Source organism: Botryllus schlosseri, chromosome 10 (assembly GCF_051294905.1).
Source record: "Botryllus schlosseri isolate E-star chromosome 10, Bs_hap1, whole genome shotgun sequence".
Lineage (NCBI taxonomy): Eukaryota > Metazoa > Chordata > Ascidiacea > Stolidobranchia > Styelidae > Botryllus > Botryllus schlosseri.
The window spans coordinates 9,707,136-9,724,454 of NC_137245.1; the positions used below are offsets into that span (position 1 = coordinate 9,707,136).

General features: G+C 40.3%; 1 protein-coding gene and 1 long non-coding RNA gene across 2 annotated transcripts in view; both read right to left on the bottom strand.

The window, feature by feature from the left end:
• Positions 1-17,319, bottom strand: part of LOC145448138 (uncharacterized) — an 88,834-nt gene that overhangs the window by 47,364 nt on the left and 24,151 nt on the right. The window lies entirely within an intron of this gene.
• Positions 4,186-17,226, bottom strand: LOC145448129 (uncharacterized). The gene is made up of 5 exons (XM_080326454.1): positions 17,008-17,226; positions 9,068-9,243; positions 8,080-8,931; positions 7,527-7,626; positions 4,186-5,143 (listed from the first exon to the last, which is right to left on the bottom strand). Exons 1-5 carry the CDS (start codon positions 17,118-17,120, stop codon positions 4,306-4,308), a joined length of 2,079 nt encoding a protein of 692 aa, XP_080182580.1. The 5' UTR covers positions 17,121-17,226; the 3' UTR covers positions 4,186-4,305.

Consider the following 17,319-nt stretch of genomic DNA (forward strand, 5'->3'; position numbering starts at 1 on the left):
AACAGCGGCTTCGCGCCCCCCTTCAGATGCTTTCGCGTCCCCCATTTCGAGAACCACCGCTATAGAGAAATGTCTTCGTCATATTTGAAATATTTTCCAAACTTTTCAGCACAGCATAATTGCCAAATCCTTTTTATGACGTCACAAATCTCAATCGCATAACGCTGAAAGCTGCAGTTTTCGAAAATTCAAATGCAATTTGCCAAAACTCTAGACCTGATTGAAGAAAACGGATAACAGTTTTGGATGCAGCATGAATTGAAATGACTCGACTCGAGCCAAAACTGTTAACGTGAAATTGACTTGTGATTCGGAGCCTTTGTGACTTGGTTACAACCCTGCATTCATGTCCATGTTTCAGAATTAATTGGGTATGAGATATTCGAAAGGTTCTGCTGTATAGCAGTGTTAGGATCAAGTCACTACCTTCGAGTCACGAGTCATCTCGAGTCATTGCAGATTTTGACTCGAGTCAAGTCAAGTCAATCAATTTTCAAATGTGACTCGAGTCAAGCCAAGTCACTCGTTTTTGGAGGTGACTCGAGTCAAGTCACGAGTCGAGTCACAATACAAGTCAAATTAAATTTTCGAAATAGGAGCGATGATTCAAAGTCATTACATTTTGCTAGCTGTGTGAAAGACAGATTAATTGAACATTTATCTTTATTCAAATAACGAATATCTAGGTAAATATACATGCAAAAAAGACGTTGTATCCCTCACGCACACGTAAAACTGCTAATAAAATACGTGTGTAACTGTATATGTACAGCTACATGCTACAGTCAGTTATTATCAGCCAAAATATAGGACCTAATACGAAGCTTCGAGAAGTTGAAACAAATTGATGTGGCAAAATTGCCTACACTACCCATCTACACATCCGTGAGAATATAAACGCACAAACCATATTTGTTCGATTTAAATAATACAAGAGGGTTGGTAAAGGTGAGCACTGCGCAACGTAAGCATGGAGAGCCGTCTAAGAAACAGAGACGAATTGCTATTTAGAATAATCTACTACTATTGCTACTACTGATTGTTTAGTTTGCGGTCAATCTATTTGTGATCTAACAATCGAGGACCAGTGCATCGTACAATAAGTGAATGACTGGTTGCTCTCGCAAGTGACACCGGCCGATCTCGAACAATCCGGACATAGGCCTACACAAGATACAGTGATTTATTCGACACCGTTTACTCGATGACTTCAAATTGTCTCGTAAACTTGGGTCCGAGTCACATTTTTGAAGCTCCGAGTCAAGTCAAGTCATTTTTCGAAAGTGACTCGAGTCAAGTCAAGTCATACGAAAAAGTTGACTCGAGTCATTCCAGCATTGCAATACACCAAGATTTTCGGTAGATATCATGGAACAGATTGAAACTATTTCAAAATTCGGGCGGCATTTTCAACGAAGGTCAGGGGCAGCAGCATATGTTCCTACGCCACTGTATGCACCCACGGTTCATCCGATTTATATATGTACAGGATAAAATTAGTCAAATTACCGTGTGTTTGATGCTATAACATATGTTGCTGGCAGTGTTGGGATGACCCGAGTCATGACTCGAGTCACCTTTTCCGTATGACTTGACTTGACTCGAGTCACTTTGCTGAAATGACTTGACTTGACTCAACGTATCAGAAATGTGGATTGACTCGTGACTCGGAGCAAAATTCACGAGTCAACTTCAAGTCATCAAGTAATCGGTGTCGATAAAAATCTGTAGCTCGCATATGTTCGGATTGTTCGGGAATCGCTGGTGTAACCCATAAGAGCGACCAATCATTCCATCACCGTGCCTTTTACTTGCCTCTATTGTTCTCTCACAAATAAATTGAACGCAAACGAAATGATCGAATCTTACAGGTTATGTTGTCGTAAACTAGTGGTAAAGTAAAGAATAGTAAAATGTCTATTTCTGATTCTCACCTTCACCAAACCTCTTATTTTATTGAAATTGATTTCGAATATAGTTTATATAGTTCTCAATTATTGGTGCGGGCTTGAATTTTATCATATCAATTTGTAAATGGGTTATGTATTGCATCATATCAAATCGTTTAATTCTTTATTTGGGCTGGTAACTATGAAATGAGGCTATGCAATTGCTTACGTAGTTCAACAGTTCTACGTATATGTGAGCGATACAGCGCCTTCTTGCGTGCATATTTAACTCTATATTCGTTGTTCGGTTCAGAATCAATTACCACTCAATCTGTATTTCAGACAGCTAGCAAAATGCAATGACGTAATCATGCGTCATACTTCGAAAAGGCAACTTGACTTGAATTGTGACTTGACTCGTGACTTGACTTGACTTGACTCGACTTGACTCTAGTCACCTCCAAAAATCAAGTGACTTGACTCGACTCGAGTCACTTTAGAAAATTGATTGGCTTGACTTGACTCGAGTCAAAATGTTCAATGACTCGAAACGACTCGTGACTCGAAGGTAGTGACTTGATCCCAACACTGTAAGGCAGCTACAACCCTGATGATTGTGTGAAAAGCCTGAACCGTCGATGCATAACCATATATTTCCCTGCAAGTCCTCGTCGAGATTGTTGGCAAAGCGACGAAAGATAATGATTTTATGGAATTAACATGCATATTTCGGCATTGTGGCCCGAGTCACTAGATATCGTGTGGGACATTAATATATTACTGCACGGAAATGTAGGATTGAAATTAGCAATAAGACGACACATAGGACGTCATATATTCGTGTATACGTTCGCGTTCAGACATGGGACCTTTCAAAAAGATTCAAGTTCATACGAAACAGAAATTCTCAGCGGTTTGAACGATCCCTATTCACTACCCAGTTTTTGAATGAGTTTCGATACAACAGAAGTTTGCGCTCGACAGGCTGTGGAGTCGGAGTTGGAGTTCGGCTAATTTTCGCTTAATGGAGTCGGAGTCTCTTTTAAACATGACTTGGAGTCGGAGTCGTGAAAACTATAGTGGCTGGAGTCGGAGTCGTGGAAAAATACTGACTGGAGTCGGAGTTTGTGAAAATGACCCTGACTCCGACTTCTTTATTACGAAAACAATTGCTTTCAAAGCTATCTTTAGATTACTAATATTAAGTAATAACTAAAAGAGGATTTTTATGTACCATCAATCACTGTTATTAGTAATGATATAGATAAAATTGGACATTATTAGCAAATTACAATTCAGTTGCATAAAGGAAGAAATTCGCAATATGCATCTTCGCGATGCATTCACAAATTGTTGCATTTTTTGGAATTATACCAGCATGATACTGTGACAGAATAAATACATCGTCTGGTTTTGTAAAATGGATGAAAATATAACCAAACGCTGCTTCCCACTTGGCAAAATTTGAAATATTTGTAGTGCAGCTTAGCTGCTTGGTTCGAACAAATGATTAGGAGAGACTGCATGCCCTAGTCCTTGAATACTTGAGCAAGTGCATTTAGACTATATATATATATATATATATGCTATTTCACTACTTCCTAAATTTCGTTTCTGACCAATGTTTATTAGTAACGAGTGTGTGTGTGCTTGTATAATTAGTATAGTGTGTAATGAGAAAATTAGTAAGTTAGATCTCTGTATTAGTTTCTGACTAATACACAAGAGCTACCCTTCGATTGCTTTATCTACGTTTTAATTATACAGGATTGGAAATATGTCATGTTCGAATGATTCATACATATTAGGATATTGGAGAGTCCATGTTATAAAAACTTTAAAAAATGAACGATATTTAGAAAGGCATTCTTTCTTGTTAATTGCATAGTCAATAATTCGAGCTGTGCCACAATGAAACAATTTTGCATGCCATCGTAAAACATATGTTGCATATGTTAAATGTTTGATGTTAATGGCTATATGCTAGTCCTTTAAACATCACTGTGACATATAATTTTTGAAGTAAATTTTTGAAGTAGGCCTACTGTTGGAGTCGGAGTTCTCTCAGAAAATAGTCGGAGCCGGAGTCGGTACGTTTAAAGACTCAGGAGTCAGTATATTGAAATGTGTGGAGTCGGAGTTGGAGTCGGTATAATGAAAATGTCTGGAGTAGGAGCTGGAGTCCGTGGTAAAATTTACCGACTCCACAGCCCTGAACACGAGCCTTGTTAAAGTGACTGTCCTGTCAATCAATCATATCAAATATACGCAGATTACGCACAGTTATGAACTTACGTTTGCACTTATATGAATGTATATTTAACTTCATGGTCACTGCACTACACTGATTTTGAATAAGGTCATTGCAACACCTCCGTATTTTCCAGCGCCATGTATGGTATTCTTTTTCCGTAGACTAATCACTTTTCTCTTGCCCACCAGCGGAATCTTGCATCGCGGCTTTGGACTTGGTCGAATCTCCTCCAGTTGCGATCGAACCGTTAGAAGCAGAATCCTGAAGAGACACGCCTTGCGGTTGGCAATCAACTGCCGCCAAGTCGGCAGCAGATGTTTGCGAGAGAGAACTTTCTTTCCCAGTAGCGGCGTGTTCTATTGACACATCTGACTTGACACTACTCGTGGATTTCAGCGAGAGCGCGGTTTCTATCGCATCTTTACCGAGATCGAAATGGTTCAGCACAGATTTCTGCGACGAAGAACGTTCCACTTCAGCAGAATCGTGTTCTATATGTACCTGTGACTTGACGCTGGTCGTGGATTTCAGCGAGAGCGCGGTTTTTAACGCATCTTTACCGGACTCGGAACGGTTCTCAGCCGAGGCTGATTTCTTGCCCTGAGACGTCGGAACGGAGACGTACGTCCAAACGGATCCACGGGAAGATCTAACCTGAGCTTCTTGACACTTGTCTTCGATAGCATCATATTCCTCGTCGTCCAAGTACCATTCGCTTATTGCTATTTCCCTGCTCTCGTTTATGGACAGACATTCCGGTTCACTCCCGTCGTCGCTGACGTGATGTGCTTCAAACAGCTGCGACTGTGATGCTTCCTGCCTCGAACTTTTAACACTGTTATTAACATCGTGCCCTGATTTTGACGTTACGGTAACCTGCGGGAGTTCGCGCGCAGTTTCTGCGATCAAGCTTTCCTTCTCTCCGACTGTCGAATCGTCGAGACCGTTTTCAACCGCCTGCTCCGATGTTTCGTCGTGATATTCCTGCGCGTATACTTTGCTGAAAGCGGACAATGCCGGTATAAAGCAAGAGGTGGTCAAAGTATAAGTAGAAATATTGCCGAGAAACTCTTCTCAATAACAATTAGAAATAGCTCTTTAAAGGATACGCAAGACTATTTCGAGTGGAAGGTGAAAATGAAAGGGTCTGAAAAATGACTCAAGTGTATGCACTATAGTCTATAACTCACGATTGAACATGCAACGGTCAATAATGTAGTACTTCTATTATTTTGTGGTACTCAAGTATGGGTATTGCCTACATGTTCAACACAATCGGGTGGTTATGTTTTAAAATAGTTCCACTCCGTAATAACTGAGTACATATTAGAAAATTGCACCTATAATATGACGTGTCATTATAATCTTTTTGTAGTAGTCGAGAAGATGCCCATTGCAATTTCGAAAAAAGCCACCCAAAATCAGCTGTTAGTAATAAGTATGCTACTTGAAACTACTTACTTGAGTACTCTTCGAACCTCCTTTTCTACTTCAAAGTAGCAACACTAGGGATACATTTGAACCAAAAATCAATTTAAAACAAACGTGTTCGAAACACGGCTCTTGTTCAAAACATCGTTTTTATTGTTTTTTGTTTTGTTTTTTAGCCATGGCGTCACGAATATTCCATTTTGGCGTCACAGTGGGTTGATATTAACAATTGAAAATATAGGGTAAATATCGCTCCGTCAACGAAAAGAGCTTCCAACCACTGTCATAAACAGACCAAAAATATCTTCAACTAGGACTGCATCGTTATGCAGCATTTTTACGGTCGGCGGTCTTCATCATCAAAACACCCATTCCGTACCAATGATCTATACCGATGGTCGCCAACTCAAAACGGGTCGTGGGCAGCAAGAATGCAATATCGAGACAAAATTGATGTCACCCTTTTAGCAAACGCGTATTTCTTTAAAATCCTTAAGTCAGTACAACTCATTGCTCGCTAACATGAGCGACGGGCATAGTTACTACAAAAGAAGTAATCTTTTGATAAAGAAATACAAATATTCTATAACAAAAAGATCATATCACTAATTTCATTTTATTTTGAACTATGAGCTGCGTACAATACCTGACAATTACAACGCTTTTCGGTGACTTAAGGAATCGATATCGGGGCTAGAGAGACACTTTACTAGCTGATAGACTATCTCTTTGTAACGCTTGGTCGTGTGGGTACGTCCTAAGCGTCTCGGTCTTGGCAATTTCTGGAACGGCAATATGCCTATACATATCAGCTGACTCTCCCTTGATGGAATGCTGTTGCCATCGCCGAAGACGTTTCAGTTAGTGAGGAGTATGGACGTTGGGCACATGAGAATAGCTTAGTTTCAAACAACAAGAACAATATTTTTAAACTGATATCAATTTCAGCTTTTCAAAATGCTTGACTTAGCGTTTTCCTGAAATCTGAAATCAGATCGCGGACCGCAAAATACGACGTTGCGGGCCGCATGCAGCCCGCGGTCTGCGTGTTGGTGACCCCTGATCTATATCTACCTGCTGTACATGTTGTGCCGGTGACGATTTCGAGGGTTTCAGCCTCCCCATGTAGACTATGTTGGGTGCAAATTGCCCGTGGGCTGATATAACAGGTTTTTTCGGAATTATTTGCAATATGACATTATTAGACAACGTTTAAAAAAAATGTTTTAAAAAAGGCATTTGTTTTAAACACTGCTTTAAAACATCGTTCGTTTTAAATGCAACCCTAAGCAAATCTGGCTACTTTGGTCATCTCTGATTAAAACTATAACCACATCAATGAATAGCTGCTTAAAAGAGCTGAGTTCATCCAGTCAGATGGTGCGTGCCACTTTTAAAAGACAACGGTTAGCGAACGACCCCCCCCCCCCCCAGAGTTTAGTTGCCATTTGCGTCTTCATGGCTATGGGGATATGGCGATTCTGTTTTGACTGAAATTAGAAGCTGTGCACGAGAGAGACTTTTCAATTGAAATCGACGAACAAATGAGGCGTGCTGGTCAAGAATACGGCCTCGTTTCAGTCGTATATCTTGGACGTTGGTATAAATAAGAACCCTCATCGCATTAACACATGGCAATAGTTTTTTTCAACCAACTTTTCTTGTGTAGGCTACCACAAGCTGAAAAGGTTTGGGAACCACTGGTTTAGAATCTAAGCTTTTTATGAATAATATTGGCCGCGAGAAAAGGGGTTCGGGGAGCACTTAACTCTGTATACTGACAAATTTGTAGAACGCTGTGCAAAGGATTGCGTTAATCTTTCAATCATTGGAATTGACAATAATCAGCGATGAAAATCTTGTATATTTTAAAGATCACAAATAATCAGAGATATAGAGAAGTCGAAACAACAGGATGGAACGTCCCCGCGAGAATATCAAGCCAAACTTACTTTTTCCTGAATATCAGTACCAAAACGACCATGATCAGGACAACAAAGATTCCAACAAGAAGGCCACCCAGAGCCGCGCTCGACATTGCCGCACCAGAACCTGAAATATAAATGAAGGATAATAACATGGCAGAGCAGAACATGAATTTCCAGATCGTAGCCTGGATATTATTCCATGGTGATTGAATATAAAGATAAAAGATAATTTAAGACAAACGGTTCAACCTATTTCCGAACCAAGTGCGCTGTGGTAGCCTCCGTACAGTTGACTGTGAGCCCGTTGTAAGTGACGATGTCTGTATAGTCGTTGGCAATGCTGTGTTGACTGCAACAGACTTGGATTAAATCAAATAGACACGCCGTCATTTGGAAATTATTAATTCATCAGGGAGATATCGCTGACCTTCACAAACGGATACGATTTTTCTCGCAGAGCCGTTCATACAATTTAAGGGGTCAAAATCCATACACATGGCATGACTATCTTTGATCAACAGAAAATCAAGGGTGTCAAAATGACGGCTCAAGAGGTGATGTGATGAAAAATTCTCACTTCCTGCTTCCGTAAATTTCAGAGTTGTAGCTCGCTCTCTCGTTGTTCCTGATTCTGCGTTAGACTCCAGTGTGGACAAGGGGAGAGCGACAGGGAGCGTAGTGGATTGCGATGAGGTAATGGAGACAGCAGTTGGTTCTACGACGGACTGTGAATTCATTACTGGGATACCAGTTGGTTCTGCAGTAGATTGCGTATTAGCTACGGGAGAAATGGTTGGTTCTGCAGTGGGTTGCGAAGTGGACCCATGTACATTTGTCGATTGCGCAGTGGATTGCGGATTAGTTACTGGATCAGTAACTGGCTCTAACGTAGATGGTAGTGTAGTTACAGCAACAGTAGTTGGTGCTGCAGTGGATTGTGGAGTGGTTACAGGATCAGTAGTTGTTTCTGCAGTGGATTGCAATGTTGTCGTGAAATCAGTTGTTGGTTCTGCAGTGGATTGCAATGTTGTCGTGAAATCAGTTGTTTGTTCTGCAGTGGATTGCAATGTTGTCGTGAAATCAGTTGTTGGTTCTGCAGTGGATTGCAATGTTGTCGTGAAATCAGTTGTTGGTTCTGCAGTGGATTGCAATGTTGTCGTGAAATCAGTTGTTGGTTCTGCAGTGGATTGCAATGTTGTCGTGAAATCAGTTGTTGGTTCTGCAGTGGATTGCAATGTTGTCGTGAAATCAGTTGTTGGTTCTGCAGTGGATTGCAATGTTGTCGTGAAATCAGTTGTTGGTTCTGCAGTGGATTGCAATGTTGTCGTGAAATCAGTTGTTGGTTCTGCAGTGGATTGCAATGTCGTCACGGCAGCAGCAGTTGATTCTGCTTCCGTCGTCAAGGCAGCAGTAGTAGTAGTTGGAGGACCTAAGAATCAAAAAAGTCATAATTATAGAGGCAAGGGCTGTTGGCGCGATTCATTACTAAATTGCAACACTGCACCGTTCTGCCGTTCTTCTGCTTACATGAAGACTAAAAAACCACCCTGAAACAAGGTACTTACCGGGTACGCATTCATAATCAAATGTGAGATACTCATCCACCCCAGGGGCGCAAGGACTGCCAAAAATTGCGTTACTAGCAGTAACAGTACACTGCTTCTTGCCTTGACAAATTGACTTCAAAATAGACTCAACATTGGGAGAGCCGCAAGAGGTGCTGACTGCGTTGCCACCACACCTAAAATATAATTGGTAGTTAGGTCGATTTTTCTTCAACTAAAAACGGAAGATTTTGACCTAAGAAAATTCTGGCGGACCGGTGGACTTTCAAAAATTGGCATCAATAAAAAATGTAAGCAATCGTTTATTCGCAAGTATATGGTGCTAGAGCGTGACATTTTAAGGGTTTTGATCGTAATTCGTGATGGCATTCATGTAATTTTACGGTAGTGGGTCTATTTCGAGTCGACCACTGAGAGTCGTGTATAGTCTTTCGCCGTAGATAAACCGACTACGCCCACTCGAATGATATTCTTCTCTTCGACAATATCGAGGGAAGAAACGTTTCGGTGTACAACCAAGTATCACCTTGCCCTGGAATAAAGACAAACGACCCGCAAACGGTCTCAACCAACTCTAGGAATACACCGTTCTCTTTTAATTGAGATTACATTTAAACTTATTTCAGTAAATTATAGTTATTTTGATTTATTTTTTATCGTATTTTTGCGAGGGCGGTGGTCCCGATAATAGAATCAATATCCATAGCATTAAATCGCGCCACGCGCGAAGAAAAATTTCAAGTATCATAAATCTGCTCAAAAAATATTATTGTTGATGTTGATTTACGAAAAATTTTTCAGCCTACTTAAAGCCTTCAAAATTATGGATATTTACGCATATTCTAGGATTTCCTCCCGGAGACAGTATTACCAATTTATTTCGAAAATTATATCCCACAGTGACTGTTAAATGATTATCTCATAACTAGGGAAATTTTTTTTACCTAAAAAAAAGGAAAGATTTTTACCTGAAAAAACTTAATCTTGACCAAATTTTGACCTTACGTAGCTCTTACGTGTATGAGTTAGCAACCAATACAGAGATGTAACTTACTAATTTTCTCATTACACCTTCTTACTACTAATAAACATTGGTCAGAAACGAAATTTAGGAATTAGTCAAATAGCATGTCCGAGGTCGACTTCAGAATTCCGATACCTAATTGTTGGAGGTTTACCTAGGCTCCTCCTCGCCACCTCATCTGCGTAAGCAGTGTCTTACAAAAAGCCTAGAGGTGGGCCGTGCTGTAAGTCGGCAGTTACGGAAAATAATGAGCAATATCGGCCTGGTGCAAATGACCACAGTAGTCGACAAACACCATAAATACCACAAACAAACAAAAGCATCTCTATTACCTACACCAGGGGTGGCCAACCTTCGGCCGTAGAAGGAAATTTTGTGCGGCCGTGGACACGTAATTCAATTAGTACGTGTTGGCGGTCGTCGACATGCAATTTGAATTTACGAATTGACTCTCGATTTCTGGAGAGATTTTAATTAATATCGAAATTTTCTTTGCGCAGTACGCGATTCAATGGTACGTCGAATACATTTTCAAGTCTGGCCTAAGGCATAAGCTTATATTCCCTATTGCAAGTCATCGTCGAAATTGGTGGCATTTTATGGGAATATTATCTCATCTGATTGCCCCAGTTCATACATTTGGCGAAGTTTAAAACGTCAATATGTACTTCAGCATGTGGCATTATGTGGCCCGAATCGTCGCTAGATATCGTGTACGTACATTAATATAGGCCAGGGGCGGGCAACTTCTGCAGTCGGCGGGCCGGATTGCTGAATCGATACATTATTCGCCCATTTATCCATATCCACATATACAAGGAATAAATCGTATTTAATGAATGTGGTTCAACGACAGCAATGTCACTTCAAAGCCATTTCTCGCAGAAAATGACGAATACAAGGTGAATTTGACACCAGCATTGTCATACAGGCGCCGCCATGTCTGCTTCTCTGTGATCAATTAACGCACGGTGCAATCCTTAATTAAGATTTCAAGGCGTTTGATATGCCTGGTACCCAAATTTACCAAGATATTAATTCATTAGGACTAAGTACATCGTAAATGCCGATAATGCAAGTCTTCTCGCTTCGACGAGCTTACGCGTAAGCTCCACTCTCGCACGCTGCGCATTCACGTATATATCAACATACAATCGCTAAAATTTGACGTAGTAGGCAAGCAATGGGAAATCTCGGCAGACTGGGGCTGCGGGCCACATTATCATATAAGACGGGAACCTGTCCGCGGGCCGGACAAAATCCCGTCGCGGGCAGGATCCGGCCAACATCTGGGGCGATCTTTCATACATAAATTCCCTCCACAGACATAATGCTAAGTTATGATATTATTACTGGCGATCTTTATGGGGTCGCACTTCGTGTTGGGTTAAACTATATCGGCCTTGGTGTGTCTTTTTTGGCGGCGATTGTTCCTGTCGGGTCAATCTGAACCCCACGAGATAAATGCTATCCCGGCAAATTGGTAAATTTGAAATCGTATGCGTCTTTTAGTTATGTACGTTTAGGCGATTTCAATATCTTTTGGGATAGCAGACAGGAGGTCACGAAATAACATCAGGTAACGAAGTCATTATACCAACGGGTTTCACCCGAAGGTATATTTAATTATTATTTACGGGCCCTACATTTTCCAAGATACCTCACTCTGCTCTACCGATAAATCTGATTACGTGAGCAGAATGAGGATAAAAATCTCGATGATAACTAGCGACTAAAACCTATAGTCTGGGGGGCGGTCTGTGATCTTCCCAGAACGGCCTCCAGAAGTTTGGTTTATCACCCAATAGGGTTCCCAATACCAACGATTTGGGGGGACTGACGAAGTTCTGTTTCGGTCCCGCCTGCACATGATGCGTATTTTTATTTAGGCCGGACCTGGGTAAAGTGCGGCCCGCGAAGCTATTCTGTGCGGCCCGCGAAAGGTTGCTTGGAATTCAAAACATAAAACTTGCTTTTTGAATGACTAAAACCATAGGCTGTATCAAATGAACAGGAAATTCGTTTACTTTGAAGCCTGTTCATTGATATGCCTCGATTACGCTGACTACGTATACCTGGCATGCGTAATCCAGATTAAAAATAAAGGCAATGTGGCAAAGTATGAGTAGCAATTGAAGTCACAAGGAATCACTCTTTCCATATAGTTTAGTTCAAACCTTCCTTGTTGACATTGTCACATTACGCATTATACGGTATGTGTTTCAAATTTGTGACGTGATATGTTCCCAAATCCCTAATTCGTAAAACGAGTCAATCAGGGCTCGCAATTACTATGACTCATCATATCTATCACCCATAAAGGATTAACGGGCACGCCAAAAAAAGAAAGAAAGCCGAAAACTGAAATTCAAAGAAGGCTTAGGTTTAGAATTTGGAGTACTAAATATTCGCATACTATGGAGTCAGGGTTAAACCTATCCTTTCAGTTTTTGCCGATCATGTCGTCGAGACAAAGGATTTTGATTAAAGTTGGTCTTATGACAAAAGCACGAAACACTCGGTCAAGGGAGGGCGAAGTTCAGAAAAACTGCAAGCTTCGCTCAACATAACGGCTATTTAACCTGCACAGTGCACACTGCTCGGAAGGCAGCGACTAAGAAAATGAGCTTTGTGCTATTGCATATACATTTCAGTGCAGTGGTTCTCGAACTGGGAGACGTGAAAGCATCAGAAGAGTGGCGCGAAGCCGAAGCTTACTGAAAAAAAAATGTTCGCGCTCGGCGGGATATACCACCAGCTTATAGTTGTTGCCCTGTGTACTGTCCAATTTCATATATTTCACAATTCTCTCATCAACAGATATAATGTTACATGCCATCAGACGTTGGGATTGCTATCATTCTGGTTGCACTTTTCATTATTTTGTGATATCATGATAAGTGGGCGCGAAATTGCTCACTATCATAAAAGGAGACGTGCCTAAAAAAGTTTGAGAACCACAGTTTTAGAGTCTTAATAGAAGAACGGGGATAGGGGTTTAAAGAGAGATAAAATATATCACGTTTAGCATGGTTTCGAACCATTACAGCTAATAGATATTTTTTTAAATTATCCGCCACTTTCTCATTACCTAATATCAACACATTCACTGAGCAGTATTTATTAAAAATGTAATTTAGAAATAAAATTAAAACACACTGGAGAATTTGGCTACATTTTTTCAGTTGACCCGCCAACGTATTTATTTTTCTCATTTGGCCCGCGGAGGAAAATAATTGCCCACCCCTGATTTAGGCCTATTAATTCAATCTTTTATCGGGAGGCGGGTATACGCAACAATTGGAAAAATATCTATATTCGGAATCAGTGCGACAGTAGCTTTCGATCAAGACCAGATTCAGTATATTCTGCGCTATGGATGGGACGATAACTTTTGGATTGCCAGGAATCCTATCAGGGGTCGGGAACCTTTTTTGTCGGAAGAGCCATATTGACCCTATTTTTCCATTTTAACTCTTAAAGAGCCATACATGCCTATCAGCTAATTGAAAATGTGTGACATCATGGCAGCGCTAATTCGAACTCGCTACATGAGATTCGTTGTGTTCGCCACATTCTCTCTGTAAAAACTGGAATTTATTGTTCGAAAACTAAGCCCAAAACGAGAGGTAAGTCACAGACGGTCCAAGCCTCACCATTGATAACGCAATTCATCGTTAATACCTTTAAATTTATTATAACTGATGTCTGATATTTATCGAAAGTAACTGTAACGCTGATTCCGAAAATCTAAATACTGATAGACTTCTCAATTCTCAAAGTATTCGGCAACATAACGTTGCGCAACACGACTACATTTTATCGCCGGTACCACAGAGCTATTTCCCAATCAAAAACGTGGAAAGCTATGGCGTTGTTTGTAATTCGAGTTTGTAATTGTGAATGTTACGTTAGAGTTGTTCAAAAATAACTGTTTTTTCCAAATTTCACTCGCTTCGTGATAAAATTGTAAGGTAGCCTGAAAAAACGCTATACGCCAAATTTCAGTCAATTCCGACCAGTAAAGGCCGTGCAATCTTGGATTGAAATTTCGACCATTATTGAATCTATAGTATTTACGGTGGCAAATATCGACACTTCGATATGACCAAACATCTTGTTCCAGGCATGTTTGAAGTGAGAATGATGCTTTTTTCACGTGTGTACATCTTGATGAATGCATGTGATAGAGTTTGGATGATGAAATGGCTAATATATGAAAAATGAATATGACACTGATAATCTAGAACTAAATTGATAGAGCCCCGTTAAAACGATTGTGATATGCATCGCAAATAATACTTTTAGCACTGAAATCCGGGACCATAAAGAGAAAATGAATTGGCAGGCAGGTAAAATATAGTAAATATATTTCCCATATTTTAGGCGATATCTTTTGTCACTTCAGTGTGAATTTCACATATATTCAGAGCAAATAAGCTTGTGGATATTGTCTTCACAGCGCATTATGACATTTTTTCGATATCCTGCGTAGAATGTCTATATTCCTCTGGCAAGCGAACTACTACTTGTGAGACATTGTGTCGACTGTCGTGACCTTGCGAGGAAAACCCACCAATGGCCATACGGTTTTCTAAGCTTTTTTTCACTAAAAGTGTAGACTATGCTTCAAAGAATATAAACGTTAGAATAGAAGAAAATCAGGCAACACATGCTACTCTCAGAATGCCCTACACCAGAATGATAAATTAACTGATAGGCAAACGCACAAAATAATTACTAGCGGAAATAAAGAGAAGTTAGACATCTAACGGATAAATATACCACCACATCGAGTTTCAGAGATCACACATCATTCTCCAGACATTCAAGGAATCTCAGGCCATCATTAGGTTGATAGCGATGTTGGTCTCAAGTTTCGGTATTTGAGACAACGACCCCTTAGATACGCCATGAAGAACTCACTGTGCAATGTTTGCTTACCCCTCATCTTTTAATTGGACCGTAATCTTGTGGTGTAGAGATTTGATAATTATTGCTAATAGAACCGAACAAACTCCATTTCGATTGATTCTATCTTTTCACTGATTCCAAAATCGCAGTTCCACAAGCACTAGCATCAGTCAGCGGCCCAGACAAACGCTGCTGATTGCAATCGAAATTGGTCTACACACCAATTAATGACATAAATGGTACTTCAGATATGATTGTTATTTGCTCCAAAATCCAGGGAAACCAAATTGTAACATACCAACTTTATAGAGCGTATTAATCATCTATGGGATCTTTCACTATCAGCAAAAACAAAACTCTTTTTGCAGTAGTGCAATAACGCGCATTGCCGTATTACTAGGCCAAGTGAAGACAATTGTATGGTAAGACAATGATCAATAATCAGGAGATTGTATTTTCATCCAATCAAGACACACACAATGATATGAAATGGTTCAGAAGATTTATGGATATGAGGAAGATATGTCATCATTATTATCAACCAACAGGTCACATGACATATACCTCAAACATCCCATTGTTCATTGGCGCGAGTTCACTACAGTTCATATAAATGCCCTATGATGCGGATCCGCTAAAATTCGAAAATATAATGACTCAGCATTCGTAATTCGCCTTGAAGAGGTATAGAGGAGTCGTGAAAAGCAAATATAATAACGCATTGCGAAGAAAACAGCCACAACGTCTTCAGATCTACATCGGCTCGACAAAAGATACTTTATGGTATCGATATTAACGTGGGAAATATATTGTGCTGTATTTTACCTATGCTTCAGTTAATTTTCTCTTCATGGTGCCCGATTTCAGGCTTAAAAGTATTTTATTTGCTAATATATCACCATCGTTTTAACGAGACTATTTCAATTTCGTTGACTCATTTCCAGCAAATCAGTGTCAAATTATTTTTTCGTTAATTAGCAATTTCATCATCTCAAATCTATCACAGGTCAGTATCAAGATGAAAAGCCTTGAAAAATCCATCACTTTCCTTCAGGTATGCCTGGAACACGATGTTTGGTCAAATCGAAGTGACGAAATTTGCCACCGTATACTATAAATTCAAAAATGGTCGAAATTTCAATTTAGGATTGCACGGCCTTTACTGGTTGGAATTGACTGAAATTTGGTGTGTAGCGTATGTAGTAAAAAAAATGTGTAGCGTTTTTTTGGGCAACCTGGCAATTATATCACTAAAGCGAGTGAAATTTGGAAAATAAAATATTTTTGAACAACCCTAATGTCACGTCCACGGCAGGTCATTTCGTGCCATAGATCAGGAAGACAATGTGCATTTGAAAACTGCGTTGTGATATGGGCATTGCCATGTCTGCTCCGCTCTTTGATTAATCAACGTATCGCACAATCCAAGATTTCAAGTCGGGTACATTAAATTCGCGAGTGATATTGGTCGCCGACGTGACAGTACCTTAAATTTGAGGATTTTGAAAAGAATGGTCTGAGCCCCTAATTCTGAAGATAGCATTTTCTTTACCTCTCAAATACATGCTTATACTGCCACGAGAATGATTACTCTGGCCGTGATGAAAATTTGCTAAAAGTCGTTGCAATATTGATCAATTCAGTACAAAAACAAATATTCGGTAAAAAGACATATCTTATACCCAAAAGAGCCATATATGGCTCGCGAGCCATAGGTACCCGATCACTGCATATAGTCGGCGTCGGCAGTCGCTGCCGCGAATGCATCCCGACTACAGCCCCGGCGAAGCGGAACTAAGCAGAATGGTCGTTACCATTCCATGTCAACATTCGATGGTGTGGTGGTTGGCAACACTGAGCCATATAAACAGACATACCATGTCGTATCGCCTACCTGAGGAGTTTTCACAGCATTGTATCAAGTAGGCAAAACAGAACTTGTCAACCGATATTGCATAAACAGATGAGCTTACAAGCACCGTAGGTATATTGTTATACTCACGACTTATTTCCACGATGTCTTCCCCAGTAAGACCACACGATGTCTATAACGCCATTTCCACTGCACCTTATTGTCGAGCCAGTCTGGTCAAGGCATACGTCTAAAATTTGCATAATACCGAATCCAGCTTTTATGAGAAGTCGACGCTTAGCCGCTTTGCTGGAGAAGTCGGTCGGTCGTAACTTGATAGCAGCCGAAGAATAGCGGCAAGACAAAGAAGATAAATCATTAACTGATTTTGTTGCTAGGATACGATAGTGACATCATATTGTACAGTAAAGAATTGCTAAATTGCTCATAAACTAATGTCGA

Coding starts and splice junctions, on each gene's coding strand:
- LOC145448129 (XM_080326454.1), bottom strand. CDS start 17,120: ATGCAAATTTTAGACGTATGCCTTGACCAGACTGGCTCGACAATAAGG. Junction 7,627..8,079: donor GAAATTTACGGAAGCAGGAA/GTGAGAATTTTT, acceptor TTTATATTTCAG/GTTCTGGTGCGGCAATGTCG. Junction 5,144..7,526: donor GTACTGATATTCAGGAAAAA/GTAAGTTTGGCT, acceptor GTCCGCTTTCAG/CAAAGTATACGCGCAGGAAT.